General features: G+C 38.1%; 1 protein-coding gene across 5 annotated transcripts in view; it reads left to right on the top strand.

The window, feature by feature from the left end:
* Positions 1 to 10,572, top strand: part of LOC105217781 (guanylate cyclase soluble subunit beta-1) — a 92,308-nt gene that overhangs the window by 74,504 nt on the left and 7,232 nt on the right. For all 5 annotated transcript variants that reach the window (XM_054236106.1, XM_054236105.1, XM_054236104.1 and 2 more), the window contains exon 17: positions 7,173 to 7,863. In XM_054236106.1, the coding sequence (XP_054092081.1) occupies positions 7,173 to 7,665 (493 nt within the window). In that variant the 3' untranslated portion in view covers positions 7,666 to 7,863. The remainder of the gene's footprint in view (positions 1 to 7,172; positions 7,864 to 10,572) is intronic.

Raw genomic sequence — 10,572 nt, 5'->3', positions numbered from 1 at the left:
AAACAACACTAATCTAACTGTAACTGATACAGGGAAAAGAAAGGATCGTTTCGAGTACAGTGTAAAAGTAGAGGCTGTCGAAATAGTACGGCAACTATGAAAGAAGTTGAACTAGTAACTTTCGTAAAGCCACTAGATCCGGGGTAAATAACAATGCATTGACAAATTACTTAAAAAATAACCAGGAGAAACAGTTCATCGCTAATAAAAAAATGTCTCCATTCATTAACAAATCCATGGTAGGCTATTAACACATGCAACTAATTCTAAACTAACTAAAAACATTGTTTTTGTTTGTATATCCACCTTACCCACCTACTTTTGTGTTACCTCTCTCCATTGAAAGTTAACCAAGATATTTGGAAAATATTTACATCTAGTTTAATGATAGTTTTAAATATTTCACCTACAAAATTAATGTTTCCACGTCCTTCTAACACTGTGACGTAAACAACTTTTGTGCTGCTTTAATTGATTCATAGAACTAGTTTAAAAAATATTGTGTTAAATGAAAACAATTTCCAAAAAGGGTGCAGCAAAACTTTTGCAATTCACTTTAGAGGCCGTCAATCACATCCGCGAACATGAGCTAAAAAGGGATTCCCAGGCCCGTGCGCACTACCTGCCTTCGCTGTCACCGTTTATCCAGTTATCCCTTCACGATCGCAAGCAAAGCGCACACACGTACCTGTTTTTTACCAGATCTCAGATCTTCCGTGCTGCAATTTTTTCACTATATAAACCAGACGATTTCAGCAGAGAGGCACATTCGCAAAACAACCGCTGCTCTGTACGCATACAGATAATCGCACAAGTAAAGAACCTCAAAGAATATTTGTCAACGAACGCTTTCGTGATTAAAAAAAAATTTAATTCGAGCTTATAACTAATTAAATTAAAAACTTAATCAAGATGACTGAAGTGCAACACACAAATAACTCCGTGAACAAAGTTGGTGTCGCTATAATGCCACCGCAACCGTATGAAATTACGCCTGTTAAGCCCGGAGAGCCATCGGCACTGCAACGACTTGCCGCACTGGCCGCTGCTGCAGTGGCTCATGATCGAGAAGCCGACAGTGATTCCGACTCAGATTCCGATTACAGTGATGAGGAAGTAGATGTAGACAGCGACAGCGATGAGTCCGATTTTGTCACATTCAGTTTGCCTTTTCGGATGCGTCGATCATCGCTACCAGCCGCCCTTGAAGGACAGAAACTGGCGGATGTGGCCAAGTCAGCTGTAAGAAAGGTGTGGTCACGACGCTTGGCGAATCGATCGATATGCAATTGATGTACTGAGGAACCAAATTCAAGGAGAAGCGATTAATTTTAAGGATACTATACTACATACGTCATAAGCATAGCACTCAATAAATAACTGAAAAACGAATTATTTGACTTTTCTTTATGAGAAACGTTCCACCTTTTAGATTCTTATGGTGAACTTCACATGTTGGACATAGCTTAGAATAATTTTAGGGAACATTTTGTGTATTTCGCATCTCGGCTTTTGTTACTATATTTCTTAACACAATATTTAGGTTTGTGGGAGCTTTTGTGTTCGATATTATAAACAATAAGAGACAAAACTTTCAAGGTGTATGAGAGAATATTGAGGTCCTAAACTAGGATTCAACAAAGCAGAGTTTTCTAATCGTCGTCATGACTAGCACTTTTTTGAAATTTTGTATACATTTTTGAACTAACATTGTCTAACGCATAGCTTGCTATACGACCATTCGTTATAAGGCATTTCGCTATAAGGGTATTCTTGAATTAAGGCACGTTTTCGAAGTACGACCTAAAAGAATTTTTTTATCGGTGAATCTTGAAAAGAATTAAAAACAACAAAATGTTTGGAAAAAATATGGCCAAAATTAATTCCATATGAATATGATTTGAAGTCTTGAATGAACGTGATGTGCCTGATCTACTCCCTCATTCAATTGCAAGCAGAATTACAATTTCATAACAGCCCCTAAACAGTTAACATCAATAAATTTATCGAAAGCTTTTTTGCTATTTCGAATAGGAGATAAACATCAGCTGTTATAGATCTCTGAAATATGTGGCCCGCCTACAAATAGGTTTTTTGTATATATCTCGCAAACTGATAAATCTATATAAACTAAACTTTCTGCAGTCAGTTCCCTTACGCACCCCACCACACACCACCAATCGGATAATAACCTCGGCCACCTCCCATACAAAGGTTGATTGATAATTACTAAAAGTGCTTTAACTTACTAACGGAAGAAGAAACACTAAATGTTACAGAAGAAATGACAGAAGGAAACTGCACTCAGATTTTTTTACAAAATGGAAAATGGGTGTGGCGTCGCCCACTTACGGGTCACCAATTACAATGAAATTCGGTACATAATACTTCCTTGACACCCTGATGCCATGAATGGAAAATGGGCGATATAGGTTCACAACCACGACTACTTTCCATATAACTCAATTTTGAATTCCATCTGATTCTTTCAGTTTATAATGTATACATAAGGAACCAATAAAGATAGCGGAATAAAACTTTACACGAATACTGCATATCTTTTCAAGGCCCCGCATATCGAAAATGATGAACTCAGTGCCCAAGGGTAATTTTTAAACGAAAATATATGGGTAAATCTCTCAGATAATTTAATGTAATTCAGAGGACATTTTTTTCGTCTAATCGTGTGTCTCTGTTCCAAAAATTATTAAAAACCGGTCATAGCATCTCCTACCTCCATATACCTAATTATAAGTTAAAAAAAAACGGTCGGCTTTATTCCTCATATAGTGGTAATATGTGAGATATCAGAACATTGGCAATGGCGAATACCGGAGACGATGGAACGATGAGCTGTACAAGTTATACGACGACATTGACATAGTTCATCGAATAAAAACACAGCAGCTTCGATGGCTAGGTCATGTTGTCCGAATGGACGAAAACACTCCAACTCTGAAAGTGTTGAAGTCGAGGAATGGGGAGGCTTCCATTCCGTTGGAGGGACCAGGGTGAGAACAACCTTGGGATCTCCAACTGCCGCCGAAAGAGAAGAGTGGCGCGCTATCATCGATACGGCTATAACCGGCTAAACGGTTTCAACGCCAATCACATACATACATACATGTGGGATATCTTAGCAAAATTAAGTGAGCGTATAATCCTGTATATTGTGTACCTTGGTGGTGAAGGTAGGAATTACCTCAGCCCTCATACACTACATATGATGATTTTCGTTATTCTTTTGAACTTTATGCCGAATATATGGGTCAAATTGTGTGATATATCTTAATAAAACTATATCAATAAATTGCGAGAGTATTAAATGTTCGGTTGCACCTGAACTTAGCCTTTCCTTACTTGTTAATTTTAGATTATTTGTTATTTGTTATTCTTATATAAAAGTTAAAAAACACTCTTTTGAACCTTTGAAACACATCCTTGAATGGATGACTGGAATCATGTAGATCTATCTCTATATAGAGATATCTCTTGAAATAGAGATTAAACTTTTCCCTTCGATTAAGAAATAGAATAAACTACGATTTCGGTCAATGACAAATCAACGTAATTCTGTTGCCTCAACATGGTTTTTTTTTTTGATTACATAACTACACATCATCTGTTATATAAGCTTGAGCGAATAATTATTATGTATTTAAAAAAATCCGTTTTCGAATTTCGAAACCATATACTTTGAAAATCGGAGAATGCATTTTTTTACTTTTGTCTCAATTTCCCGGAAAAAGTCAGTATGATCAAGTACCCAGCCGAGCGTTTTTGAAATACAGTGTAATTGAAATTCTGTAACATTATTAAATAAAACAACAATTCGAATCCAGATTCATTTTATTTAAGAAGATATTAAAGCATAGTTCACAACCACACACTGTTCATTAGTCCACATTCGTATCCTGTATGTCCGCCTACAATAGCAATCTCTCAGCTCTCGCCAAGCGTTGAGCCAGTACCCTATCCATGGCATCGTCCGCTGCGTTAACCATTTCATTCCCTCCAATTTCGCCTGGAGTGGACGCTATACGTATGCGAAACGGCACATTGACACCACAACAAATACAAACCGAACCATCGGAACTTAAACTATCATCCGAGTCGCTTCCAACTTCTTCCCCTTCGTTTCGTACAACAATGGCAGCGGCAATGGCACCAATTTGAGGCAATGCTGCCGATGGTCCAGCACCACCTTCTTGCACTACACATCGTGGTTGGTTTGCTGGCGCTAGAGGTGGCGGCGGTGGTGGTGACGGTGCTGAGCCCTCCTTTGCATCTTCACTTTTGGGCTGGTTGACGATCTCACCATCTTTTACATAAGGCATTTTCTTAGATTATTTGTTTTTCGTTAAGACACGACAGCTACAAGTTGAAACTAATTTCAGAATGTCTCATCTTGAGCGCGATCAGTCAATTTATAGCGGAAATCGGTGAATACTGCTCACCTGAGAGCAGGTAAGCATACGCAAACACAAAGGTGTGTACTTCCATTTCCAAGAGTATCTTTTTTGCCTTTCACGCAAGATTATGCCGCAGTTCGGAGTAAAAGGATTCGTCGGCTTTTAAGGTGATGTGCGAAAAAACCCACAGATGTTCGCTTTTGCTTTCATTCATGGCGTTATTGCTGTGCCCAAGGTCACATTCAAATCCCTTCTTTAATAGACTTTTGTTGTTGTTTTTTAATATAATTTTTTCCTTTGAAAACAAAAATGCAAAAAATTTCATTATTCATTCGGATTTTACCATTGTATTTATGAATTTTTAATGTGCTTCAGAGCACTCCCCTTCTTTCTAAACTATTATTTTCGAGTTGATTTGGAAAGATTATTTCTTCTAACGGAGCCTAAGGATTTCACAACATTTAGCGAAATTAGAGATGCATGGAAAACCATTTCAATTTTCTTGACAACCTAATGAAGAACGGATTGTAGAATTTTCTAAAGATTTATGCACTCGTAACATGCTGCAAAGAGAGTATAATAGTTTTGTTCACTTAAAAGTTGTTTGTAACACCTAAAACTAAACGAGTTATATATATATATATATATACCAAAGTGAGAAAAGTGTTGAAATCATGTCTTACCACCACCACGCCCACAAAAAGAGATAACCGCAAACCTGTACTTTGCCATAACTAAACCAAAAATAAACTTATGAAAGTAAAATTTGGTAAATGAGGATCACACTATAGAAAATTTGGATGTAAATTTGCTTGAAAAGTGTACTCACCCCCTTATAAGTTTTTTATATATGTCTCGGAAGAAACTAAAACTATATGAACCAAACTTTCTTGAGTTATTTCCCTTAGACAGATTATTCTGTATGAAAATAGATGAAATCTATAATACTACGCCTACCAACCATATACATTTTTTATGCTAAAAATGCTTTAATTTAGTAAGGAAAAACACCAGAAACATAAAATTTCGTGGTAAAGATAGTACAGAAGAGTTGCACTGAAATTAGTATACAACATTTGAAATTGGCGTGGTGGACGCGCCCAATTATGGGTAAAAACCATATCTCAGAAACTGCTCCACCAATTTCAACCAAGTTTGAAAATCGAATTTTTGAGTTCACCTGTTTAGCACCAGTGAAGATGTCGGAACACAACTTTTTACAAATACTATATTTGTCGTGTGACATGGCCCGTCTAAAAATCTCCGAAGTCGGACTATAGCTTTCAAGCTGGGGTCTTGTCCCAAACATGAGAACCACCTAGCTCATGGCTAAAGTTTTATTGAAAATATCGGTAAATATCTTAGATATTCAAAGGAGATGTGTTTTTTACAATAATGTGCCTCTGTGCCCAAAATGTGAGGTTAATATTTACTATAGCCCCATACACCTCATACTTCTCAAACTTCTGGCGGACTTTATACCGTATATGTATATCGTAAAAACTTACAATCTAGCTTGGAGTCACAGCACGGAACCGTTGAAATCGGCCAGGAATTACCCCAGCTTTTAATAAAACTACATAAATAAATTGCGAGAGAAATGTTCGGTTACATCCGAAATTAGGTCTTCCTTACTTGTTTTTAATTAATTTTCTAGAATGAATAGAATTCCTATTCAAATTGTATACTGTTGTTCAGTAGCGATAAGCTCTATAATATAAAATACATTTTCTGGAACATAAATTTAGTACCAAAAGCATAGAGGAAGCCACAGTCTTACTTACACTCTGGTGGATCTGAATATACTTACTATATACTTCAGAGGCGTCTAATCATTGAAGATGCCACTCGAATTTGTTATAAATATTGATTATTTGATTCCTATATTCACATGTAACACAAGACTTTCGCAGCAACATTGTGAGGAACCAAAAGTGGTGTCCCTTGTAGACTTCGCATTGGTCCCGCAGCTCCATTGTCTAATCCACATTGATGCCATTGATTTCAATGTAGCACAAAAGCCTTTGCATGTTCCGACCAACATGCATCATTGCCACAATTTCACCATTTACAAATCTCTAAGGTGAACTCGGTTGGAGCTGAGTGGCAGAGCAGAGCAGAAAATGCTGAAACCAGCGAAGCGTGTAGCTGAATAAATCGTCTTATCAGCAAGGACATGTTTCATGCATTACTAACCTAGTAAGTGAATGAATGAATGAGTGAGCGTGTATGTGTGCTGGCCACACGTAAATCTTCGAGGCACTCAAGTGCCCAGAATCTAGTTAGATGGTACACATTGGTGCGAATGTGCAAAGTGACTATTAAGCCGTGTTTGCATGCATATTTCATTCAGAGAATGATGACATCGGTGTTACCATTTCAGCCCCAAAGTATGCACATTTATTTAGAAATTCGTATAATTAATGAGCTCTACTGGGGCGAACAGAACAGTTTTCAAATGAATATCTAAAATGGCATTCATAATATATTTAAACGACGCGTGGGGCTCTTCTGTGCTGAAGCACATTGCCATTAAGTGCGTTGTAATACAGATTTATACCGACCGGCTTAATGTATAAAGTGAGAAGTAGAGAAAGCAAAAGCTCCTTTCAGGCATCTTGGCTTTTCAATTGCGATTTAATTTGAAGTGCACAATCCGCCAGCTTGCCGAAGCGCTTGCATTACTCAATCACAACCACTGCAGCTGTCAATGAATCCACCTAATATCTCATGCATCCCATTCTGCTTGTACATTTACAGATTGCTCTGCCAGGAGATTAACCATGATGATTCATTCAATCTCGAATACCGTGGCCCAGTCGTGATGAAAGGTAAACCGACACCGATGGATTGTTGGTTCCTAACACGCAACACTTTGGCGACAGCAACACGCGTCAGCGTAACCGACTCGCTGTTGCCACCGAGCACGCCACCGCCATCATCGGCGGCAGCAAACGTGAAACCACCCAGCAGCAACAACGCAGCAGGGATCGTCTGCAACATAAACGAATCGACTGCCGCAACTGTTGCGGCGGCTACTCAGTCATTATGCACAGCAGAGGATGGCGCTGCAACAAGTCAAGCACCTCTGGCAACGCCACACACAAACACTTTCTCGCCCACATCGCCGGCTTCATCATCCTCCTCCTCGGCCGTCACAGTGGCAAGTGGCGGCGTCGTCGCAACCGCCGTAACCGACACCAACATTGATGCGCCAGCTGTTGCTATTGCGCCACCTGCTGAAATGACATAGGAAATGTGCAACGACTCGTCATGTTGCTGCTGAAATATACTTTAAGTACGGGGCGGGGGCGGAGAGGAAAAGATTGCAAGCACATAAAGTGAGCTCGGTGCAGATTAGATTGGATTGGCTTGAATTGCATTGGTTTAGATTGCAAAGCAGCTAGCTGCTGAGGGGTGCAGAGCACTGAATCTACGCAGCACATAAAAGGTAATTTATGTTAATGCTCCCACTTGTCACCTTACAGCGAATCATCTTAGTGATTAGTTGAGGACAAATGTAGACTCTGCATAGCATGTCTTATGTTTGTTATTGTGACACAATTTCTTTTAGGAGAGATAAGTCTCAACACGTCTGTTTTTGAAGGCGCTGTTAATCCTTTATAGCTTCAATTGTAGAGAGTAAATGTTGCGATAATGAATAACTAATATTTACAGTTAGACTTTTGACAAATGTTTGTTTAACCTTTTTAAGTTAGCCAAGATTACTAAAGGATCGAAAATTTAACACTAAGTGGTGATGGGACTTTAGGCATGTATGAAAATATGTAGGACTTTATTTCGTTCTCAGTAAGACTGTAATTACCGAATGATGCTGTGTTGTTGCTGCTAACGCAATCTAGTAAATATGTGTAAAAAATTAATTACTTTGGACATTCAACCTCAAATGTGTCCACCGACAACATGAATAAAACAAACTGTTTATTGCTTACATATTTATTTAGATATATATGTATTGCCTAAGAAAGCATAGAGAGATAAATTAATAAAATCATTGAAACTACAATGGAGCCTCATCAATCATAGGGATTATGCCCGCAACAGGGATCAGATAAAAAGTCAGTGAAGCACAGGAAAAACATGAAGGCGATTGTCATCAAACAGAGAAAAGCTAAAATGGAACAAAATAACCAAGAATAGAACAAAAGAAAACTTAATGAAAAGGCGAATAACTCACATCTTAGGATATTAGTCTAACGGCTGTATTGTCTTAATTAAAATCGGCCAATGGTCACAAACAAATTCAGTAGTTTGTTCTATACTGTCACACATAATGCATATTCCAGTAATGGACAAATCAAAGAAGAACACTTGACAGGTTTTCCACCCTCAGCATCAATTACAAGCAATGAATATAAAAAAAGACAATACGTTCCTCGGAACAATTCAACTCGCCAACTTGTCGTTGAAGTGCCGAATCGAACGCAGATATTATCAATACTCTCCACAAAGTTGGCCCTGAGAGGGGTCTAAAAGTATCAACGCAATATATTGGACGCATTACCCATGAATATTTCTTTAGACGAAAATCATATAACTGTAAAGATATAATGAAGAGGTAATCACCAAGTCTGTGGCATTTTTAAAAAACTACAAAATGGTGTCGAAAAGTTAAAATCGGAATAGGGAAGGAAAATACATGACCCTATTATTCGTTACAGTTCGTTATTTTATGACATAAGCTCCATAATTGAATGAGTAATTTATAAAAATTCTAACTGAATATAAAAAAAATTATTAAAAAGTTATTTATTCAAAAAAATAGTAAATATCCCAGTAACTACTTTCAATCACTTATAAAAGACTGAGACTAACCCCACAACTCCAGCTGAAACCCAAAACGAAATAATAAAAAACTCAGATATTTGATACAAATTTATTTTTTTTTTATTAAATGGACGTTATCACATAATTATTTAAAACTTTACTTACTCTTAAGTAACTCAATAACCCATTTGTTTGACAAAAGCGGGTTAAGCACACCAAATGGGTTTTGATACGCCGCAAAATTCAAAGCTTTCATCTGAGTCAAAGTGTCGTCGCGCTTTTGACGTGAGTCTAGCTTTTGCATATGGCATTTTGGTTCTCCTAGGCTTAAAAATTCTCTCTGGTGTTGTGTCGTACTCCCGGTCATCTGAGTCGGAGCATGCAGAGATGCGTGTCAACGTTTCATCGGAGCTAGTCGATAAATCTGCCGGATGCTGATCATCATACACCCCAGAGCAGTCATAATCGAGGAAATCATATTGCGTTTGCCAATTATTCGGTATAGCTGTTGATAAGTTAAATTCCGTTCCGAAATTGGATTTAAGCTCCTCGAAATATTGTCGTATTTGCTCGCGAGCTCCTTTTTGTGTCTGCTGTAGACTTCGTTTCCACTTCCGTGGAATTTGGTAACTATCTAAATCATAATAAATGGTCCATATTTGGTTATGAGATAGACTGGATTCAAAATGGTAGAAAGCTTTAACTTCCTCAAAGTAAAATTTGTCCTTCCACAGCTCCTTTCGTCCAAGCATTCTATATGGTCGTTGCATATCGGAATTGTCTGAATCAGAATACGTGGAGCTGCTGCTCCAGTCTCTTGAGTGAATGTTCTTCTGATATGATGCAGCGGTGCTTAGTCGTTGTTTTACGCCTAGCCTCTTTCTGTACTTATCTAGTGCACTGAATTCGTCGAACAACAAAACATCTCTCGGAAATCCAGTCGAGGTTTTCGTTTTATAGTGTGAATCACACGAGATATCACTTATTGAATCATCGTTTTCGTATTCTTCATCAAAGTTGGATGATATATCTGCTTGGTATTGATCATCAGATGACGTTGTGTCTAGGAAATCTAGACTATCACTCCAAACACTCGACTCTGACGACGAACTGTCATGCGCTCTACTAAAGAAGTATCGCATTTTATCCCATTCCTCTTCAAATGGTGGCTCATCTTGTATCCATAAATTTTGTGATGTATTGGTACTATCCGAATTGTGGCTCGTTGCGAACTCCGTTTGAACACGATGTTCATTATACTCATCATAATCATAGACAATTTCGGAGGAGCTTTCGTTGAAGCACTCGTTCCATTCAAAACCCTGCCATGAATACCAATTGCAATATCCGCGCGTGGATGTGGTGGAGGTCG

This window comes from Zeugodacus cucurbitae, chromosome 2 (genome assembly GCF_028554725.1).
Source record: "Zeugodacus cucurbitae isolate PBARC_wt_2022May chromosome 2, idZeuCucr1.2, whole genome shotgun sequence".
In the NCBI taxonomy this organism is placed as follows: domain Eukaryota; kingdom Metazoa; phylum Arthropoda; class Insecta; order Diptera; family Tephritidae; genus Zeugodacus; species Zeugodacus cucurbitae.
This window is presented reverse-complemented; position numbering and strand designations above follow the sequence as displayed.